This window comes from Acanthopagrus latus, chromosome 4 (assembly GCF_904848185.1).
Source record: "Acanthopagrus latus isolate v.2019 chromosome 4, fAcaLat1.1, whole genome shotgun sequence".
Lineage (NCBI taxonomy): Eukaryota > Metazoa > Chordata > Actinopteri > Spariformes > Sparidae > Acanthopagrus > Acanthopagrus latus.
Genome location: NC_051042.1, coordinates 14,194,055 through 14,218,149, shown reverse-complemented (window position 1 = coordinate 14,218,149; position 24,095 = coordinate 14,194,055). Strand labels below are relative to the sequence as shown.

At 42.5% G+C, this 24,095-nt stretch overlaps 1 protein-coding gene across 2 annotated transcripts in view; it reads left to right on the top strand.

Annotated features, from left to right (window-relative positions):
- mpped2a (metallophosphoesterase domain containing 2a) overlaps positions 1–24,095 on the top strand; it is a 62,892-nt gene that overhangs the window by 36,896 nt on the left and 1,901 nt on the right. For both annotated transcript variants that reach the window (XM_037095673.1, XM_037095672.1), the window contains 2 exons: positions 22,284–22,399; positions 23,668–23,781. In XM_037095673.1, coding sequence (XP_036951568.1) covers positions 22,284–22,399; positions 23,668–23,781 — 230 coding nt within the window. The remainder of the gene's footprint in view (positions 1–22,283; positions 22,400–23,667; positions 23,782–24,095) is intronic.

Sequence of the window (24,095 nt, the reverse complement as noted above, 5' to 3'; positions counted from 1 at the left end):
ATTAAATCCAACTGCCCTCATTTGACTCTCAGAAGCTCACCTCAGGGGAAACCCGAAGGGCCAAATGCAGATTTGTCATTTGCAGATTTTAGTTTTATTCATGTATTCATTTTTCACTGTAAAGGTCAACTGTGTGTGCGTGAGTGCATGTGTGCGTGTGCAGGAGAGAGAGCAAGTGAGAGGAAGCGGGAGAGGGACACAGTGGTGATGTTTGTATATCAGCATGTTTAGCCTCAGTTGTTTTCATTATGAGGATGTCAGAGATCAGTAATGTTTGTTTTCCTCTGAACTCTCCTTTTTCTTCCCCCTCTATCCACCTGTCTCTCTGTCTACACTATAAGGCCAAAAGAAAAGTATTAGGACACCTTACTTGCGTCCACCTCTGTAGGTCAGAGATTTGTTCCAGTTAATAACAATCTTGGCGCTTAAGCGTGCCATTATGTTGAAGACAATAATGGGCTTCATTTTGGGAAAGATCTTTTCCTGTTTAATCATAATCATAATGCTGCTGTGCACAAAGCAAGGTCCATAAAGAAATTGCTTTCCCAAAGTCCTAACCTAAGTCCTTTTCCACACTATCGGGATGAACTGAGAGCACATCATAATAAACACTCTTTTTTTTTTTTGGCATTCGGCATTTTTCACCATTTTCTGATGTTCAAATAAAGTACATCTAATGTTTGGGTGTCCGAATACATTTGGCCACCCCTTCCTCCATCCTTTGCTGGCTGGCTGGCTTGCTCGCTCACTCTTTCATTCTTTCTCTCTCAGGAAGTGGCCTTTTGTCAAATGAACATCCTGATGCTGTAAAATAAGGACCACCCCTGACCCTTAACAGGACACATACACACACACACACACACACACACACACACACACACACACACTGTGGTTAACTCTCCCTCTGAGACAATGCAGTTTTAAAACACTGAGGGAAAGTGGTTGCAGTATTCTTTCAATTAACTGTTTAAAAACATGTATAAAAACCCAGATGGCTCATTTGATAATAACAAGTCACGTCCTCATTACAGACAACATAACAAACCTGTAGAATTAATTAGAAACAAAATAATGAGAGGCTACAAAGAAACTAACAGAGTCTTTTTATAAATGTATTCACTTTATTTGTACGTTTAACATGACCGTCTCACATCTACCACAGTGTGAAGTTCCAGTCTGTTCAGCAGTGTAAAGGAAAGTTTAATATAAACTCACTTCATCAGCTTTTTTTTCTCTGCAGACTTCTGTTGTCCTCAAAAGTTAAGAACGTGTGCATGTCCTAAAAGCCCTATATTTTTTATTCTGTTTAGATATAATTAAAGATCTTATCTCTACTGGCTGGTATGGAAAAAATGATATTTTTCAAACAGCTTTGTTAAGAAACATTATTAACCTTTAATAAGCCATCCATTTAAGCCTTTTATGTGCATTTTACGAGAGCAGGATCGTACAGCATCTTCATGTACTCGAACTCTGACAGATAGTATTTTGATAACTAATTTAGACAGGAGACCTGTGAACCAGGATGTTTCTTCATGAGAAATCTCTCAATGCAAATAAATCAAAATTAATGGTAAATTAGTTCTCAGCACTGCCTCTACACTGAGCCTGAAAATAGGTCTGATTATGTTTCTACTTAACCTGCTTCACTCACCTATTAGAAGAAGCTCTCTTGAACATGACCCCAATTTATTTTGTACTTGTGGTACTTACAGTTCTATTAGAGAAGTAGATTTTTACTGCACTACTAAAATTGTCATGCATGCAAGTATTAAAAACATTTATGAAGCTTCTTGTTCTTCAACGGATGCATATGTGTATACAAATGTATAATCCTCTGCCCCCTTTTAACTGGTTTCTTTTTCATTGTGCATCCAAAAATTGGTCTCAAATTGATGTGGTTGTATTTAAATATTTGATTTAATTCTGGGCATCTTTTCATTTATAACTTCATGTTGTTGTCATTTGTCTGCGTCACTGAGGTCTAACATTTGTGTCGGCTGCTTTTAGCTTAATCACCCCTAAGTCACCCCTCTGCTGGCGCCAGCCTCTGTCAGTTTGTGTTGGCTGTCTGCCCACCCCACACACACACAAACACACACACACGCACACTATTTTCTCTGTCAGAGTGTGAGCACATGGCAGCGTTACCTCCGATGAGGTAATGGGCCCTGACAAATGTCCGTCACCAAGAAGTCAAGGGCTTCATGGTCGCTCTGCCCTCGATTCTTTCACTCTGCAAAGTTAATTTGGGGAAACTTGCTGATCCTCTGATGGTCAAAAGCATGTAAGCAAAATTGTGTTTCACTTAATTAGAACATTAAAAGAAATTGTTTTTTTTTTTTGTTTTTTTTACCTGAACACTGCAGTGATATTATTTTTTTGATCATTAACATGCAAGCCATAATGACAGGCTTAGGCTACTCAAAATAAATCTGGAAATGAATGTAAGACTGTGCGTCAGTGAGTCAGACAGCTTTTTCAAGTCGTTCCTGTTAGGGGGGTTTTTACAATTATCTTGACAATGAAAATGCGCCGTGATCAAGTTATTGATTTATTCATGATAAAAACCTTTTATTGTTCTAGGATATGTATATGTTGAAGATTTTACCACTGCTGTGCCTAAGAAATGATTTTTTAATGGGTTTTTTTTCCCCCATTTTCTTGAACACCTTTTTCTTACATCAAATGTTTTTAGTGGACAGCAGTGCAGCACATTAATTACACAAATACTTTAAGAATTAATGAGATTATGATTTATTGATGTAAGTGTGACACCTTTACTTAATGGAGCGTAAAATGAAAATCGTCAAGCATCTGTTAACAGGGCCCAATTGCAGTGGACACTCCTGCTATTTGTGCAAAAGTCTGTGTACGGCTGCTGTTGTTGTTGGCTTGTCCATGGGTGCTGGTGCAGCTGCAGGTGGTCGTCAGGTTACGAATGCAGGGAGGTTTAGACATTATGGAGCCTCCTGCAGCTGATGATGAAGGCTGCAGAGGGAGGAGGAGAAGGGGTGTCAGCGGTTTGTACTTTCAGTCTCTCCAGGTCCGCAGCTTGCGTGTGTGCGTGTGGGGGTGTGGGGGTATGGGGTGTGTGTGTGTGTAAAGTTTCCCAAGTGTGTGTCAGAGGAATGAATGAGAGGGTTAAGTGATGGATTTGTCATTGGGCCCTGGCTCTCTGCAGTATGACGGCTCACAGCGTTCCCTGCTAAATGACTCACCCTACACACACACACACACACACACACACACACACACACACACACACACACACACACACACACACACACGTTTCTCAAATGGCCCCTACGCAAGAAAAATATGAAACGCAGTCAAAATGTAAAACTGCAGCGTGCTGAAAACCAACAAACTCAACAAACACTCACCATACGTCATCACTAGTGTGCGTTAACTCATACAGACTAAATGTTTCATATCTTGCTGATGCCTCCCGGTGCACCCCACTGCTCACACCCCAAGGTGAGCCCCCAATATGTCAGAGGGAGAGTGATGGGTCCTCGCCATCGTTTAATAAAGCGCTCCTCCGTGGCCTCGTGTGCATCAGTCACCGGCCGGGCAGCTAGAGGTCTGCCACGCGACGACCCAGCAGCTCCATCAAACACTCCCGGATCTGGAAAAAGGCTGACACAGCCAGAATCCTGCTCTGGATCCAGGCCACAAATTTACCACAAAAAAAGGAAAATTGTCTAGTTTAGGTAGTCATTTTTTATACTTGTTGAGATTTTTGTTTTTAATGCAGTCTTAATAAGTAAATGTGGAGAATTACTGTATTTTCAATGTTTAATGTGTCAAAAAAAATTCCTACTCAAGGAAAAATAAATGTTACAGGGAGAAATCATCCCTTTTTTCTTTTACTTTGTTCATTTTTATCCTCAATCTCCTTTTACCCTGTTGCAAATCAAAGCACTTTGAGAATTGTGTTGACACTTTCTTGACACTTTTGGTGAATCCAATAAAAGAAGGATTAGTCATTTCGTTTGTTATTGATTCGGAAACTCTACACATCAGGATTTTATATGGTATTGATTGTTTTTTTGGATTGGAAGAGTCTAGTACATCTTTTGCAGCCGCCTTTTCAAAGAAATGAATAGGCCTTTGTGAGTAAATTGACCTCGTGCTCTGCTCATCTCCTAACATTGTAACAAATAATTTTAAGTCTTTAATCTGTTTATGTCCGTAGCACGATCTCTTGTGAGGGTTCTGGCCTTTAGTGTGGTGTAAGATTGAGTGCGCTGTGAATAAAAGTAATGATCTGAGATAATGCAGAGAGACAGCTGTGTTTCAGCCGGTGGTGTGTTTCTTCGCTCTAGTTGTGCAGCAGACTGTTAGCCCTGCTCTGAGGTCAGATCTCTGTTCATCCCCGACGGTGTGGACAGACTGTAGTTACAGTACACACAGAGCCTCCGGCTGGTAGGTGTTATTGTCTCTGTCAGTTTACATGTCTGTGCTTGTGTGTGTTTTTAAGAGAGTGAGTGAGAGCTCTGTTGACTCTGAAACGTGTCAATGGCCTTAATTCTTCAATAGGACATAGAGACAGATATATTTATCCTCGTCTCTCCTTTGTTTTAGTTGTATGACCAAACTTGGGGTAACTAGTGCATATAAGAGTGCATAAAAATCAGCAGTCTCCTATAGCAGGATTTTCTTTCTGTGCGTGTTGTGACATAAATGTGCAGAACTGGCAGCTATAAGAGTCGTCGGCTCTTATCACCTAATCTGGTTTCCATCTTTTATCTGGAAGCCTTGTATTTTTTTCAAAGGTGTGAAGAACACACATCCATCTGTGGCAGCGAGACGCTTACCAGGCTGAGAGGAAATGTATCTTATCTTCAGCTAAATTTGGTTCCAGTAAGACACAGACAGTTTTCAGTTTCTGAGTCTTCCAGATCCCAGTTGAGTTTGATTGTTTCCCCGTTTTCCCTGATCTTTCAAATAAATTAATCCTTCTGCAAAATCCTGATTGATATGAAAAATATGGTTGTGGTACTAATTGAAAGTATTTAAAAACAGGGTGTCTGTGTGTCTTAAAAAGTATTTAAAGTTAAAAATAACTTTTAAAATGTCTGGAAAGGTTCTTAAAACATGTCTTGAAAGGTATTACATTTAGAAATGAATGATCGTTTGGGTGTACAGTTTCATTCTGATTAAAAAATCGTTGCAGCTCTACAAATGTGGCAAAAGATTTTAGCGTCATATTTGCAATTTTAAAAAAAAAATGAATTGCCCTCTGCACTAGTACTTCTCTCATATACACCCTCCTCTAATTGCCAGTAGATGCTAGCATTGCTTTCATTAAAAAAAAAAAAATTATATTAATTATTGAATTATTATTAATTACTTAAATTATATTTTTATGTTTGTTTTCCATATTTATGCTCAAACAAACGCTCTAGTAGGGATTGTGTTTGATTGTGTCCATTCAATTGTGTATTCAGTTTGTTGGTGTGTATTTGTGTGTCCATATCAAATGAACCACAAAAAGAAGAGCAGCAGCCGCACAGCTTGTTAGAAGAATGAGCATCTAAACCCAATCAAACTACGAGCGTGAGGGTTTCTGAACAGGAGGAGGAGGAGGAGGAGGTTGACATCTGACAGGCAGCAGTTCCTCGTGTTTAGAAAGCTGAACAGCACAGAATAGAGCCTGAAAACACTGTAGATGGAATTGTAGTGACTGCTCAGCTGACTGGCCTCGTCTGCAGCCCGCGGTGGCTGACCTACGGGGTCGACGTGCTACTACAACTCTGACCTGTAAACAAGAGACCTCTGAGTCCATGTGACTTCTGTTTACAAGCCATGGTTCACTTGTACTTGACCAAATTCACCAAGGGACTCTTTTACTCAGTAGTTGTTGTTTTTTTTTGTTTTTTTTTACTTTCATTGTGAGGATGATAAATGGCTTTCTTCACCGCAGTTGCACCTTCTACCTCGGCACCAGCATCCTTCAGTACCTTCTTTCTTCTTCTTTCTTCACTGTATCTCTAAGAAAACACACCAAGGTCCGGTTCCACTTTGCTCTAAAAGGACAAATCTGCAAAGGTCAACAGTGTGCTTTCATGTTGGCAAACAGATGGCATCATTCATGTTAGAGGTACACAAGGAACTTCACTTCTCCACCTAATGTATTTTTTCTTTTCTAGTGACATGTTTGGCCCCTCCGATGATGGCCTTCACACCAGCGTTGCCGCTCTTTCATGATGCTGAAAAGACTCTCAAGTGCGAGTTTCCTATAGATGTTCCGCTGCCGCTGTTTGAAAGCCTTTCCTCTTCCTCCGTTTCTCTTTTGTCTCTATTCTTTCTCTCACATGTCATTGAGGGGATAAATGTGTTTTTTTTTCCTTGAGAAGAAACTTGTGAGTGGAGAGGTGGAGGGAGCGAAATGAAGGGAGGGCAAGGAGAAGCAGGGACTAGTGGGGGATGAGGACAGGTTTAGGAGGTGGATGAAGGGAGTCTGGTGGTGGCGACTTGCCTTTCAGCCTGTTTCACAGTGGCTGGTTACCTGCTTGTGTCAGTGGTTCCGTGGTGACCTTTGACCCTGGAGCTGGCGTGCTTCAGTGGCAGCGTCAGCTTTAATTAGAGAGCCACACAACTGGACTCTCTGCATAGCCTCTGATCCTCCACTGCACGCTGGACCAGGCAGAATGGGACGACAGATGTGTGTAATGACACACACACACACACACACACACACACACACACACACACACTCATATACAGACAGAAGGGGGGGTAGGGGAGTAGAATTTCAGTATTATCAATATTGGTAGAAATTCTTGTCAAAGAAATGTAAATATGCTAACAAGAACACTTTGCTGGTCCAGAACAAACAACAGGCTGGTTTATCATGACCAAGGAACAACTATAATTGCTTTTGAATGCAATTTTTTTAAAAATAGAGATGGTATAGTTTGTTCTGACTTACCCACAGGGGAAAAAACAAAAGATTTTCACTGCACCAAATTAAAAAAGGAAAGTGGTTCGAGGGCCGGTCATGCCAGTGTAGCCATGCAGACCAGGAGCAACACTTGTAAAGAGTCGGTGTAGTCTGCCATAGTTGCTTCTAGCAGTGCTGGGAAATTGGAGAGCTATACATTGACTGTATGATGTGACACTAAGGTGGCTCTCATGGGCGTGGAAAAGCAAAGCAGTTCCTAAAAAGTTTGCATATTAAACCAATTTCCAACTAGCAATAGTTCCAGCCCAGAATCAAGCGCTTGATTTGCTTTGGTTGAAAGGGGTAGAGAACTATAACATCACCTCTGTTAGCTTCAGATTTGCAGATGCTTTACTTTTTTGCATTACGGATGGATGATTTTATCAGCTGCCAGCCTCAGAAGCCATCGTAGCAGGCACATTGGATTAGTCAAAGATACCTTGCTTTGCATCATCAAGTAAAACACTCGATTAAATATTTTTCTTTTGTGACACACAAGTGCATCAATTTAGACAGGATGATAAATATGCAAACCCAATACAAAGGTGTTGGAGTCCCTTCCGTGTATTTTTTGATTAACAGAAGTTTTTGTGCTTCAACTGAGAGCCTGAACTTTAATGTTAAATCAATTTAATCTTTGGACTCTTGAAACAACCTGGACATGTGGCTGTAAGTGGTCAGGAGTCTGTCACTATCTGAATCCCAAAACTTCTTCCTGTAGGGAATCATTTCTGTTTTCCTCTGCGGTCCAACTGCTGTTGGTTTCCTCCAGCAGCTGTACAGTCGGCCTTCAAAGCACGCTACATTTCCAAGAGGATTAATTAGATTAAACGGAGTGTTTGCTCGCTCCTTAAAGTGTTTGTGTTTTCTCCTGCAGGACTTTGTGGCAGTGCTTTTTTTTTCCTTTTTTCTAAAGAGAATAATCAGTCGCATTAACGAATAATGAAGGGATTGGTGGGCGGTTGGAGCCTGTGGGACCAAGCTGCTGTTTGTGACTGCAACGTGAATCCACACAGTGTTGATGTTACTGTGTGTGTGCATGTTAAACGTGCCCCCTGCCTGGTTAGCGCATTAAATTTGCCCCCCGTCAGGACTGCTGTGTTTTGCTGCTTCTGCCCAAAGGCAGAGTGTTCATGTTTTTGATGTGTGAGGTGGTTCAGATTGATGTTTTTCTGCTTAAGCACCTGATGAGAGGCAAAAGATAGGTGCTCAAAGGAGAGAATGTAGAGTATGGAGGTACACGACAGAGAAGGTTAATCATTTAGAAAATAATGACCAAAAAGGAAAGGAAACTGCCAGAATCATAAACTAATTTCTTCAAGTTTCCCAGTTAGCTTGTATAAATCCCTGCTGTTTTCCAGTCTCGTTATTTCTATTAAAAAAGATGTGTAAAACCCCTTAATTAGTTTTCACATTCTCTGTGCCTTTGTCTATCATTTTGACCTCCAGCCTCTGTTAGCTTGCAGCACGGTGACTTTGGTGTTTTCACAGTGGAAGTGGAATTACCAGCAGTTAAGCCTGAGCAGGGATCAGCCTACCAAGGTGAAACTGGCCAAACTGGCCTCACAGCAACAGCTTTGTGCAGCAGCTACAGTTTAACAGGTGGGAGAACATCACCTCTGAATGGTGTAACACAAACATTTCTTCCACTATCAAAATTTGTCCAGCTATTTGTTTGAAATGCTGTTTTTTGCCTGTGTGCAGTGGTTGAACAAAAAAAAAAAAGTCAGTTCCGGACAATTAAAAGACAAGAAACCTGAAAACACTGGACAATCCTTTTAATTAAACCAGGAAAAGATTGTTGTCAAGCAAATGGACTGAGATGTGAGAGAGGCAGAATGAGCGAGGGATGAAAAGACTGCCGGTGTTAGGAATACAGCGGGGGATTAAAGACAGTGAGCGAGTGTTACAGACCCCTGGCCAGTTTGCTGCTGTAATGAACATTAGGGCTGCGGCATAAATTTAATGACCTGTGAAACAAACAGCGTGGCTGAGACCAGTGCCTCTGAATGCTAAGTGGCTCTATTATTAATACCAGCTCAGAGATGCCACTGTGTAAACACACTGTAAGTCTCTTTCCCCTATGAGGCCCGTTAAACACACGCAGGCTGTGTGTTGGCGGTGCACAGGCTCACTGCAGCTCTCTGAAACGGGGTCACGTCTTCCTTTGTACCTGCAGAATTAATGGTACGTTGCCCGTTAACAGCATACCTGCGCTAACTAACAGGATATGAATACTATTGCAGCTAATGGCTGTGCAGGTTAGTCACCTTGATAATGAATAGCTTAGTGGTGGGGCAGGTGAGCAAGTGGTAATAAATAGGCTCCATGCTGCTCAGAATTTAACGGATAAGAGAATGCAAATGAATAGCAGAGTTCATCCTGCGCTGTTTGGTGTCATGTCATCAATTAGTGCATGAGGTGTTAAAAGAAACCAAAATTTAACTGAAAATGTACACATGAAAACTAAAGACCTGAACATGAACAATGATAAGGTGCAGGGAGGGGCAGATTAGCTCAAAGGGATGAGTCATTACCCATTTTTAATAATACTGTGTAATCATAATACATTTTAATGAATTGCTAAATAAAAATACATATTTTATCCCCCAAACTGAAAGCCTTGTTTTCTTCACCATGCTTGCGCCTTGTGGCTGTTTCAGTTGCCTTACGTCTCGCTCAACCTTACGGTTTAAATTAAAAATTAGTCAGATTAGAGGAGTCAATTGCAGCTGTCACACGACTTTCAGGCAGTCAGGAAGCAGATCTGCAGGTATGGGGGATGGAAGGAGCCCGAGTCTGATTACAAGCGTTGCAGGCTTAATCAAACGATCCAGCACAGCGGGGAGCACAGGGGAGACGTGAAGAGCCCAGAGCTAACCAGATGTCTGCGACATGAGGAGGGATACATGACATGAGGAGGCTGCTCGAGGCTATAAAATGCAATCACAATCCCCTGGAAGGGGGCCCAAGATGGCTCAGCAACCAGCCAGGAAGTAAAGGCGATCTGTCAGCAGACGGTCCCTTGAACCCGACCTCGGGCTACCTGCTCATTCAACGAAGAAGATGCTAAAGACTCCAGGCTGCTCTTACAGCAGGCAGGCAGCAGAGGGTTTCCACCATTATCAACACGGTGGTTGTGGTTACAAAGGGGGCACGTGTATGTCTCTGACATCTGAATCTGCCCATCTGTTTGTTTTTTCTTTGCTCTGTTTGTCCTGTAGTGTATGTGTGTACACTGGCATATCCAGGTCCCAGCAGGACTCCATCTTGTTTTCCGTCCCATGCTGTGTCTCACGCTATGAGAGGATAAATATTTGAAAAGCAGAGGAAGCCCTGTGTCCCCAGCTGCTTTGGCCTGAGGTGTGGCAGCCGTGCATTAGCTGTACCTTTTACCACAGCGACTTATTCTTTTCTGCCTAAACATAGATTTCAACTCAAAGTGTACCTTACTGTCCGGGCCATTATTCTCCGCACAGTGTGGTGTGAAAGGTCACAAACCTAAGTGCTGGCGCAGATGAAGCACATATGAATAAGTAATACCATCAATGACAACAAGCCTGCAGAGGACAGTAGAGATGCTAAGTGCTGGAGGGTTTTTGATAGAGAGAAAAGAGGTGCAAGCTCCACTGAGTTTTCTTGTTTTAGAAGGGAGAAAACATTAATGATTTAAGATGGAGTGAGATGGGAACAGATGAGGTAAAGGTTCAATCAGACTGTTCAAGGTGTTATTTTTTGCACTCCTCTAAAAGCAGCCCACAATTCAAGCGTGGTCCTCTGTGTACAGTCACAGTGGGTGAGGATTACGCTATTGTACACTCACTGAATTCATAATTAAACCATAAGTGTAAACACTGCTGTCCATAGATAGTACATGACTGTACTTTGACTGGGTCTGAGACTGTGTTTCATGGTTTTGGCTGATGGGCTCCAGTTAATTGAGTGACAGCATGCAATGATAGTTAGGACAATAGTGTTTTTGTTTCCTTTTTTTTTTTTTTTTTTTTGAATAGATTTTTTTCTCTATTATAATTCTTTTATTGAAATATACCAAGGTCCATACAATCTATTCATTCTCATAGGACTTAATAGCCTTATCTATTCTAGCCTCGTGTAGAAGGATAGATAAGGGATAGGGACACAGTTTGCACAGAAGCACATAAGGACCAATAAAGTAAATAAAAATACGGTTAATGTATTGCAAAAAACCAAACTTAATGAATGGAATCAGAGCCATGGTACTCAAATCATGTTACAAAAAGAGTTGGAAAGAAAAGACACAAATGAGCATTAAACAAGTGATAGTACAGGTGTGAGTTGTGTGATGGAGAGAAAAGAAAAACTTTTTGTGGTTAGAAGGAAGAACACTATTATTTAAGTGAAATGAGAACAGGTGGGGCCTCAGTCACATTTTAACTGACAAAGAATACAATCGGCATCAAATGTCTTGTCAACGCTTACATTTCTCTATAAATAGAATGAAGGGAAAGAATAGGGGGATTGCAAAAGTCAGCAAGCATGTACACATGAAGTAATTTGTAATATATGCAAATATTGTAAAGATTTGTAATTATATCCATCTTAAAGATATCATAGATAATGCCAGTCGTCAACTGTAGGTATGGCATTTGATGACTGGCTGGTTTAAGCAACCTTCTTGCAATGGATTTTCTGTCAGCTGCAGGAAACACTTTCTGAAAGTAGAGTGCCAAAATACAGAGTTTCTAGCTTAGATTCTCTCTTGTTCCAACATGACAATGTCCCCATATACAAAGCCTCCTCCTTAAACAGGTGGCTCCATGTGGAAGAACTTAACCAGCATGGACAGATCCCTGAATACCCCACCACATCTTACACATATAGGATGAACTGGCAAGAGTGAAAACATCAGTGTTGGACTTCACCAATGGTAATGAATGGGAGAGCCATACCAGAAGAGTTGAGGCTGTGTTAAGATTAATGTGTGTGGTTTGAAATGAGATGTTCAAAATCGCATGTAGCTGTAACATTCAGATGTCCAAATACCTTAGTTGTTTTTATGTCAAGCTTACCATACAGTCATAATAGTTTGCGTTCAATGAACTCATAATCTATTAAACTTGATTCAGTCAGTTTACTCTGAATGATGAAAGACAGTTCAAGTTGACCTAACTTGAAACTGCCACACTTACTGTTAACAAAAAAAGTCAAGTTAATTGAATTAAACATCTGTCACGAAAAATCAGATCTCTCCGAAAATTGGACTTAGCATTCACCACAGCTGGAACTGCTTCGTCAAGCTTCTGTTTTTTCTACAACAAACACTCCCCAACACTTTTGCTTCTACCACTTCATCTCTGGCCCTTGAGGGAGATGTGGATTGTCTGTGGTGAGCCATCAATCATGGCGGTAACGACGGCTCCATAAACAGAAGGGCAGCCTACCTACTCGTTTCTGCTCAGGGGCGATAGCATTCACATCGTCCTGCAGCACTTCCCTTCCTTCCTGCTGACCTCTGGACATATTCAGTGGCAAGGACAGGACTCTGCTTATCTCCACTTGCTGGATTTAGACACCCCATGTGGGTGGTAGGAACACCTAGGTGTCAGCGGGGATGTGGGGTCATAAATAAAAAGGTGGGCAAACTGTGACCTCCTTTCAGTGATCAGTGTCAGGCAAAGAACCAACAATAGACAGAAGTCTGTAGGAAATGTTTATAAAGGAATATGCCAAAATGACTGCTGAATAGAATGACTTATTGGCCAGTGGGAAAGCTGTGGGGTCACAACTAACACTCCTGAAAATCAGTCCTTCCAGTTCCAGATTAATTGTTCAGCCGTGTCGGAATACAGTGAAATTTAACTGGAAATCATGTCTTGAATAGCTTGTTTTGTTTAACAAAAAAAGGAAAAAAACAAAAAACATTCACACAAGTGTGGTAGAGAAAAAACAGCAGATCCTCATGTTAAGAAGCTGAAAAGAATGTCAATTATCACTGTGTGATAAATCAACAATCAAATATCAAATTATTAAGTTTTTGATTAACATGTTGATCGGTACCAATACAGTAGGTAGCTGCAAGGCTAACTGGGATCTTTATGCCCTTGAATAGATTGCAACAAGTAACTCTGTATTCTTTGGTTTATATTTTATGGATGCGTCTATACAAGTCTTGGGCTCCTTTGTACAGGCTGCCCTTGTGTGTTTTGGTTTTTCTGTGTTCCGGATCTTTGTATACAGGCCCATGCGACTAACAATGCCAGTTTGTGTGCATTTCCTGTGTCTATTGTTGCTGCTGCGTCTCTGTGCCCCCACCAGCATCCACGCGTTGTGAGGTCGAGACAATGACCGCAAACATAGTGCCATGTATCTGCACTGGCTTGACCCTGTGGCCCTTCCTGTTGCCTTTAACACCCCCTCCTTATCCCCCCCCCCACCCCTTTGACCTTAGACCCCTTCAGTAAAGACTGGTTGGCCTCTCATGTCAGGACAAGGCAGGGTGTGCTCCCAGCCTTTTGACAGCAATCTGTGAAAACCTGCTGCTTTCTCTTCTCATAATCCTCGAGAGGAGAGTAATTCTACACTGCAAAGCAGACGTATACCAATATAATCAAAGAAGTAATGTTATTAAACAGCTTGCAATGTGCTTTATTGATGATGATTGTTTCTTGTTGATCTGACTAAGACAAGGAAAGCCAACGTATCATTATGTTAGCGAATAGATTTTTAAGAAGTTTTAGTAATAAGTGGGGAAAAAAGTTGCGCTGACTCACATGCTGGTCATTGTCAGGGTTTGTGAAAGATGTATTTGCAGTTTTAAATTGCCAACACCATAAAAAAAAAAAAAAATGTTTACTGTTTCAGCAGGATGTTGGTATTGGCTGATTGAATATTGTTCGGCATCCAGTCTGAACAGGTTTTAGGCTCTTTAGTCTGTTCACAGGTCTTTGGGAGTACCGCTATTTGTGTCAAAAAAGTTGTATGAAGCCTTTAATGTCTCGAGAAAAAGCTCCACGAAATCTGATAGACTGACTCAGGTGATGTCACTGAAAACTACAGGTTTAACAGTCTAGGTGAGGAGGATCGAGTCTGCATTAGCCACCACTAGCAAGACATACACCACTCTTTGACTGGCATCAGTAGAGTAGAGTAGAGTGTGGAAGAAGAATGTGTTAAATATGAAAAATTCACCTTTCTGGTTCTGCTGCATTGATTTTGATCGTGTTGTCCGACAATGTTATAGCAGCAAAATACTAAATATGTGGAGAACTCTTTTAAATGCAGGGGAGGAAGGCTGGCAAAGATAAATAGAGAAATAGTGGCAATGTATTTAATAGGGAATGATTTTGGACACAGTCTGCTTTTTATTGAAGTTACAACAATTTGAAGCCTGAACGCCCAACTTTTTAATGTCACTGCTGCAGGCTAATTTATGTCAAAGCTTCTTTCTTGTAAAATTGTGTTTTGGTCTGAAGAGCAGCAGACCTTCAGCATTGGACCCAGAACGGCACAATGACGAACACTGGCCCAAACACAAAGGTCCTTTTTAATAAATTTCCTTCATCCTTTTTCTGCTCCCAGTATTGTATGTCATAAATGAAAGTCTGAGATGTTCAAACAGCTTTTTCAATTTTTTCCTTTTCAATTAACTTGCAGACCTGGAGCTATAGTCTTTGTGCTGAATAAGAAAAGCAGTAAGAGGGTGAACAGCCTTAAAGACACACCTGCGCAACAACGTGCAGTCATTCTTCGATTTTCTGACCACCTTCTCCTGTTTGCAAAAAATAAAAAAGACTTTAGTCTGGGTCCTTGGAGCAGAACTGGGAAATGAAACCTTGCCTGTCAGTTATTGTCACTGAGGAAAGCTCACGTATTTCCCAGAGATATCATCCTCCCCCCTGCCTCCCTTCACTCCTTTCTACACTTACCCTCCCCCTCTCTTACTCTCTTATTGTTCTTCAGGATCAAGTTCATGGAGGCCGGGGCTGGGAGAGGGTAATGGGACCCTTGTCCCTGTGTCTCAGGGCAGGTTGAATGGGTCTCGGCCCCTGCCCCCCAGCCCCCTACAGGCTCCCTGAATAGGACCCTGATTCCCTCGCTTTTTATTAGTCTGGTCTCCAGTTTCTCCAGACCTGCCCAGCTTCCTGACAATCCATATCCATATTTCACAGTGGTTAGATTCCATGTTCACATGTAGACACCTCACCGCACTGGGAAATGGTGAACAAACTTTATGAAACTCGGTGCAGCCTGTGTGATGCTTTTAGGCACTTCACCAAAATGTCATCAGGTCAAATTTGGCAGAGTTCAGCTATGGCTCGTGCTACAGATAGAAGGATTTTTGGATAATTTGGATGATGAATGCACAGTCACACTCAAGACAGGCAGTTTCAGTTACTGTGGTCTTTGATGTCTGTGCTAATCCAGTGTATCTCCGGCTGCAGAGATCACGTGTGTGTGTTGAAGGGAGGTGGGGGGGACGACACACAATGTCTGTAGACGTAATGATGGCAGGGAACACACTCTGAACGTTTCTACTTTCATTTGATTTCCTGTTACATTGTTGTGCACTGACCCTTTTCTCCTCTCTTTTCAGTCTTTCTTTGCACTCAGACCTGACTGTAGTGAGTTGCAAGAAGCTGCCAGGTCATGGAGAGCAGCTGTGTTTGTTGCGAAGTGTCTGCTGGCTGATGCAGCGGTTGTTTTACATTAGCGGTCTGCAGGTCAAACTGCAGCTGGCTGCATCTCAGCATGGAGAGGAACCCTGGGGAGAGTGTGTGTTTGTGTGTGTGTGTGTGTGTGTGAACCAACCCGTCCCTATGGTTGTAGCCTTTCCTAAGCGGGCTAAGTCTGGTGGCTAACCCTTAGTGCCTCAGCGTTTGGCAGCCTGACTACAGTGAGATTAATCCATTCCACACTCCATCAGTCACTAGGCACAGGTTATTAGTGCTGGGGCAGAGTAGAGCACACACACACAAACACATACGCGGCCTCTTCACCCTTGTGACTTCGCCTTCTACCTCGTCCCCAAAGTTTGCAAAGGTGGCCTTGGTGTTGAGAGGCCATTTGTCAAAACCCAGCCAGAGTCTCCACTTGGCTCCTTTTAATAAGGCTACCTGGGCTCTGGGATTACACACACACACGCACGTACACACACAGGCTATGCACTCTGCTATGCACATACTCATGCACCTCTGAGTGTCAGGTGGTGTGTCCCGCGGGGCTTATAAAAGTCCCATTAACATGGCCCTCCTCATTGGTTCTGACAGGTTGATCAATTAGACCCCTCCCCCCGCTGACCCCTGGGCCACTCTGACTCAGAGGTCAGACACGATGGATCGCTGGACCTGCACACACACACACTCAACTCTCCCTCCCTCCCTCCGCTGTTATCGCTGGGCTGGTCACGGTGCAGCTTGTTCGTCCCGCCATGTGTTCAGTGCCTGGCTGATATCCCAGGGTGCACTTGTTCTCCAGCTTTTAGGTGGAGGATCATACTTTACCTGAGACATGTTTCGATCTTATCTCTGCTCTCAACACGACCAAAACACAGTGGTATACACAGTGCTCTGTCTGGCCCTGCAGGGACGTGTGTGTGTGTCGTTTGTGTGTGTGTGTGTGTGTGTGTGTGTGTGTGTGTGTGTGTGTGTGTGTGTGTACTTTTCTTCTGCAGACCAAATGTGCTCACAGAGACAAGGGAGTTCTGCTTACATGAGGATTATTTTCAGTTATCACTTTTTTAGGGTCTAACTGATGCTTAGTCCGACTTAAGTGTTTCTTTTCTTTTTATTTAACACACTGGCTTTTATTGTTATTTTAAATGTGGCCATCATTCCCATCGGTAATAACTTTTTATCGGGACCCTTTTATGTCTCAGATTTGCTTACACTGAGATTTGTTTTCACTGACTTTGCATAGAGGGATTATAACCAACATTGTTGCATTGCATTCTGGTCCACTTCCTGCCATTCCTGTGGTAAAAACTGTTCCCTGTGCCTTGTCTTAACTTGATTTAGTCTAAAATGAATAAATCAAATTCTGTTCCTGTTCAAATGGAGGCTCAAAATTAAGCTCTTCCTTTGTATCCGAGGGACTGACACCACAACTTTAAATGTTAAGTGTTTTCTATTCTGAGCTGGCAGTCAATGATTCATCTGTCCAACACTGTAGTGCAGGTTATCTTCACACCCACTGCCCAGATTTCCATGGAATTTGGCCAGGCTAATCATGGTCTCCAGAGAATATTTCCTGATTCATTTTATGACCCTTTAACCTTTAATGTAGTGCCCCCAGCATGTCAAAATGTCCATTTGAAAAACACTTTCATGAATCTTTCCATTTTAGAAAATTAGAGCCAAGAAATGAATGAGGTCAAGGTCTTCACAGGTGTATACAGTCAGTATTTGTATCATTGCTCCTCTTTTTTATGAAGCCTGCATTGTTGTGCCCCAGTTGTCAGTTGAATGAGATACAACCAGAGGCGGTTAAGAGTCTTCACTGTGTTTGGTAAACAGTCTGTTTTGCACAGGGTAAATGAGGGTACACCTGTGCGCGTGTGTGTGTGTGGGGGGGGGGAGGTAGGGTAATGGAGAGTTCAACCCCAAGCCTCCCACCAAAAGGATTAGTAGTTTGGGATCATGACTATATCATGTAATTTATCAGAAAATATCAGGTCTAGAAAGTGTTGACAGTAGATGAAACTAAGTCCAGTACATGATACTGATGATACTGATTTAGCCAATTGGGGTTTTGTAACTGGTTGAAGACAAAAGAGGAGGCTGAGTTAAACGAAATGCTGTTTGGATTATTTGTTTATGGTTGAAACACTATGTAGCTTCAAACTGGTGCAAAATCTGGACAATTATTTGTGGTTCTGTGGTTCAAATTAATATCACGATAAAATATATCAACAACTTATCAGCCATTCCTTTGAAGCTCCAAAATAAGGCTACAACTGTGTTAATTATTCATCAAATGACAGGTTATTTTTTGGTTTAATTGATCATGCTTGTTCTATAAAATGGATGAAAATTGAGAAACATCATCAGCTTCCAGAGGCTACAAATGATTTTGTTGTATGTTTTCTGGGACCAACAGTCCAAAACCCAAAGATATTTACAATTATGAACAATTGAGAGAAGTTGGAACTAGAGACACTGTCATTTTTACTCCCAAACAATACTTTCAATGATTAATTAATGTGAGAATAGTTGCCCATTATTTATCTGCTAATGGACTAAATGTGTCAGTTGTCTTTTTTTTAAATTACAATTTATTTGGATGACACATTTAAACAACAGAACAATGTAAAACAATTGTTGGTAAAACAATAACACAACGTGATCATATTAGTACAGTTACACTCCAATAAATGATACTGAGTTATTGCCCAGCCAGAAGAGGCTCCAAAACAATTTCAGGGTCAGTGACACGAAAACGTCAGAGAACCTTTAGACGTCCAAACAGCTGAATCACTGAGGTGTAGCAAATGGTTAAAATGATCCATTAAGTGAGGGAGGAGTCCGATTAAAAGGCGTAATGAGAGGCTTTTAGTTTGTGTGTGTGTGTGTGTGTGTGTGTGTGTGTGTGTGTGTGTGTGTGTGTGTGTGTGTGTTGGTGTGTGGTGTTGGGGGGTATCATAGCCTGTCTAGGGACCCAGCGAGAGCATTTCAGGGGAGCAGAGGGGTTAAGAGCGGTGTCACGCCCATAGAGACGCTGCGCCGCCGTCCTAATGATGTCCACCGGCCTAATTGAATATTGACGTTCTGCACATGAGGGCTAAATGGCTTCTGTCTGCTTCACCTCCGCCGCTGGCCTGGGCTGCATGTTTTTTAACCTGTTTCCACAGTTTGATTCCGGGGGTTACCATGGTTACTGGGTTTTTCGTCTTTTTGATGCAGTATTTCGTTTTGTTTAGTTTGATGTCGTTTGGAGCTGCTGATGTTTGAGCTAAAAAAATATATATATTTTTATAAGTTTCCTGCAGCATGAACACGTGACGTCTGGCAGGTAAAGTTTCTGTCTCATATCTTGTCGTCTCCCCTCGTTTTTTACCACCGAAACCCTCTTCCTCCTCTTTTTATTTCTTCTCTCTGATCGTCACCTCCCCCCCTTCTTTTTTTCCCTCTTTCTCTTACTTGTGCGTCTATTTCTGTGGCGATGGTGTTCCTCTTCCCACTGTGCCTGCCTCCAGACGCTTCTCCTTTGTTGCCACGGCGACGCGTTCCAGATGGCGAGTGTCAAGGAGAGACTGGGCTCCGAATGTAGTCTTATCACAACATGCACGCACACGCACGCACACACATGCTGGTCTACATATATACTCACTGAGAACAGACTGAGACACTGGCAGCGTACATTCTGTTCAACACACACATCCTACTCAGATGCTGGCGGACGTGCACTCTGCCCACTACACACACACACACACACACACACACACACACACACAGCAGTACAGTATAATAAAACCTGTGTCACAGCCACACAGGAAACAATCTCTCCTTTATGTGACCGGGATGTCATTAATCTTGGCGGAGTTTAACAAATGCACTTTCATGGAAGGTATATTTCATAGGCAGACAGCCGACAATGGGGCCATTGTGGCGTCGAGCTGCAGCGTCCCGCTCTGCATTCAGTCAGGACCTTTTGGTTGGCTCTGGATCCTCGGCTCATGTCAGGGGTTGTGTTTTGTCTCCCAGATGAATGTGTTTATGCGGGAGAAAACATGTGAAACACGGGGCAGAATCAGCGTTCCAGCTGTTTATTTATTTCTGCTGCAAGAAACCACGATTTATTTTTCTGAATGGGGGGAAAATGAATGCATTCGGCCATTTTTCAAAGTTTGGCCTTGTCGCTATTAGTCAAAACTAGAGCCAGACAAATACCCTGCCAGTGCTTTCTGTGTGCAGCCGGCCAACCCAGTCAGCTCTTCTCTGATTCACTGCTTTCGAAGTTTTCTCCTCACCACAGCAGCAGCAGCAGCAGCAGCAGCAGCAGCAGCAGCGATATTTCCATCCAAGAAGTGGCGAGTCTTCCCAGTAATCCATTAGACTTCCATTAGCTCCGATTTGTGTGATTAGTTCTAATTAATCAGTTCAGTCTGTGGCCTTCACTCCCCTGTGCGCTCCTCACATTTCATTTTTAACCTCATTTCTCAGCTCTCCACCGAGCGAAAGAACGAGGCAACGACTGAGCGAGCAAATCAAAGAGCGAACTGCAGGTCTGCTGCCGCCACCGCCTTTCAGTCTGAGCGCGCAAACACTCAATACTGTTCAAGCACCAGACCCAAACGGTGTGAGCCAGCACTTGGATTGCATTATAATGCTCTTTTCTCTCATCATGCCAAATTAATAGGAATCTTTTTTATTTTTTACCTCATGCAGAGATATTTTAGGAGCTTATGTTTGTTGTAAAATTACCCAGGAGGGATTGAGATCTCATGTTTTACACATCTAGAGTCTGCTCGGGGTCTGGTTAGCCCCACTCAGCCCTCCTGTCGAACAGTAAGTATTGATTAGTACTGGGGCATCCATCCCTCACTGTAACAAAGCCTATTGATGTTTGTGGAGCCCTGATTTCCCCTCGGTCAAATACCAGACGCTAAGTGACTGGAAGCTGCTCCAAACTCAGCGGTCTGTCCCAAAGTAACCTGTGAGCTGAAATCATCTTTTCATCATCTGACTCTGCTGCTCTGTGCTGCAGAACTCAAATTAAAATTATAAGAATTTTTTTTCTGGCCTTATTGCAGTAGGTCAGCTTATATACTGAGGTATTACGCAGTGATAATCTATCTTCCTTTCCTCTGTTGTCAGCCTTCTTCTGCCATTACCACTATTGTGATAAATGAAGGCTCAATTTATCAACCAGCCTCAACTCGATTTCTTCTTCTCCACTCAGTGTCCCCTCCCCCGCTCCTAGTGCATCTAACCTCTGCGTGGTCTGCTTTATTTCTTCATCTGTTTTCACCCCCCCATCCATCCATCCATCCATCCGTCTATCCATCCCTCCTTCCCACTCAACCAGATCGAGTCTTTTCTTTGTGTCTGCTGGGGAGATTCTGCCTGTCACCCCAGAGCTGCAGACTCCCATCCATGCTGCCGGAGGTGGCACGGCTGCCGTCAATCAATCTGCAGCCTGTGTAGCAGAGGGACCGGGGGTTGACATATGATGTGGCTCCCCACTGTTTAGAAATTCCCTATATTTTCTTCTTCAGAAGACCAGCGCAGTCAGCCATAGAGATCTGGCTTTGAAAATTAATTAAACTTGATTATGACTCTTTGAATTTAAAGTGTCTGCTCTGGTGCATCAAACCAAGCGCTCCCTGTTCACAAGTAAACAGTCTGACCAATCACAGGTGTTTGTGTCAGGTATGGGGTGTTCAACAATCTCATGCATCCTGTTGTGGCAGCATCACCATTTCATGTATACAAGACAAACAACCGTGTTGACTTTACTTGTACCCTGATTGTATATCATTGTGGTTTTTAACATTCAATGCATTATTCACAGCCTTTAAGCTGCTCAAATCAATATTTTTATTTTGGCAGAAAAAAACAACAACTATATATTAGATTAAAGTGGTCACACACAGATAATTGTCACCCAGCACTGTAACCCCCTCACCTTTATGTAGCTTTTAAGGGTAACAGATTTCCCTGAAACTTGGACTGAGCACAGGCCCAGAATGGACCCCATTAAGTGTTGGTGTTGATCTAGATAAAGGGGTTGATCCAGGAGTTTTTCTCACGATGCTTAGCTTTGCAAATTGCGCTGTTCAGTGTGTGTATGTTTGCAAGCTTACAGTCTTCTTCCTTGTCTTGCATTGCATTGCCGCATATTTTGTTGTGTTACAGCCACCTGTACATTAGTTGAATTGTGTGACTCCATTGGCAGGAATGTGTTTTGGATTGTGTATTGCGCTGTTGGGTTCCTTGTGTGCGTACACTAGATGAACAAACCAGCGGTCTGATTGCAGAAAAATAGCTGGACTCGAGGTCTAAACGCCACAGGAAGCCTTTACTGCATATTAAACCACTGCTGCACCATGTGAAGCAGCAGTAAATGTTAAGTTTGCATCATTAACATTGTATGAACCTGCTTTCTGACAACTTGCAGGCCTTTGTCTTTGTGATGACCGACTCATTTATGAAGTGACTTTAGTAAATAAGCACACAGAAACATTGAAATAAGACTTTGTTGCAGCAGTAGCTTCTAAGAGCTGGCACACTGAAGGTGCCTGAATTAAAAAGCATTTTCTGCTTCCTAATAGCAAATTTTGCTTGATGCCATAATGATGGTCGAGCTGGTCTGCTGAGTAGTGTTAATGTGATCTCTCCCTCTGTCTCTGCAGGACTCCATGGTTTAACGGCTGGGGGTTCAACCTGCCTCGAGGTCAGTCTCTGCTGGATAAATGGAATCTTGTCCCAGAAGGCATCGACATTCTGATGACCCACGGACCTCCGCTCGGTGAGTCCAATTAACCAATCACAGCCCCCTCATCGCCATATCTAATGAGGTTGTGCCTCATTCAAAATCTGTAGGAAGTCACCGGAGGCGTCGCAGCAGGCCGTATGTGTGTGTGACTGTGTGTGTGTGTGTGTGTGTGTGTGTGTGTGTGTGTGTGTGTGTGTGTGTGTGTGTGTGTGTGTGTGTGTGTGTGTGTGTGTGTGTGTGCTCTACAGTCAACACTGTTTTTATCTAAATCCAACAGTATCCGGCGCGAACACCCCGAACACGCTCTGTGATTCAATATTTGTGTTTGACTTTATGAAAAAGAAAATACATACTGTTTGCTTTTCCTTTCTTTCACTACGGACTGATTCAGTTTTCCTTCTAGTTGTTTGGGCCCCAGTTGTTTATTCCCATCTTGTTTTTTCTTTTTTTCTTTCGCGCTCTCCATCTGGCTTTATTGAGTGATTTCCTTCCTCTCGCCTACGGAGGGTTGCTGCTGCGGCAGCCGCTGTGGCCGTTTGATTGCATGGAAACTCGATTTTGCACCAGTGTGACAGACGCTGCAAACGATTGGAGGGAGACATGGGAAAGGGGAACAGGGCTGGGGGAGAGCAGAGCAGAGCAGAACAGTGGGGGGCTATTGGAAGATGTAGGGTCGCTCCAAACATGGAAGAGGCAAAATGAAAGGAAAATTAAGAAGAAGTCTCATCTGCCAGAATGTGTTTATATTATTGGAAATGTCAGGTGAAAAAAGCATTAAAATAAAGCTTCTGGGGTTTCCATTTATTCTCAGGGTTACGTATCAAGAGTTGGACTTGAACTAGAAAAAGTTGCAAACATGTAAAATAAAACTCAGTGCCATGTGGTGCACCAGCATATGGCATATGGCTGACATTACAGAGAGTTTAGATTAAAAGTAGAGCTGCATAATATGAACAGACAGACATTACTCTTGGAGATTAACATTTTTTGCATTAAGATTTTCATTTTCACTGAAAAATAAACTGACAGTTTTGGGGGTCTGTACCAAACTTCCTCTTGCAGTCCACCTGCATGACACATTACAAGGTGTTTAGATTCTTCACACTTCATTCGCCAAAGTCATAATAAATTGGTGCTCAGCGAGGTTTCTCCGCTGCTTACATCTAGTCGAGGAAGTGCAGTAGAGTTCTGTACATCCATCGCTCCTGACTGGTCAGGCATAATGGAGGCGGTTGATAGCCCTCATAAACAACGCCAGAGCTGTCTGGAGAACTGAGAATATGATGTGTGTTTTTGTGTAGGTTTCCGAGATTGGGTTCCTAAGGAGCTACAGCGAGTCGGCTGTGTGGAGCTGCTCAATACGGTCCAGAAGAGGGTGCGGCCCAAACTTCATGCCTTCGGAGGCATCCACGAAGGTAATGAGAATAAAATCCAGAAAATGAGAATTTTTGTCCATCCATCTTTGTTTTCAGAACCATGACTCTGTTAAATCATTAAAGTAATCACATCGAAAAAAATCTCTTATTCAATAAAACACTGTCAGGGGAGGTCAGAGATGACTCAGTAGTGTGTTAGATAGCCAAAACCTAAATTATATGCCCACATTTCATCCCTAAATAAACTAAAACTGTATTAAACTCAAGCTTTTCATAGCAGTAAGTGCCAAGACTGAAATAAAGTCATAAGTTGAATTCATTAAGTGTATAAATTCCTAAAATAAGTGAATAAA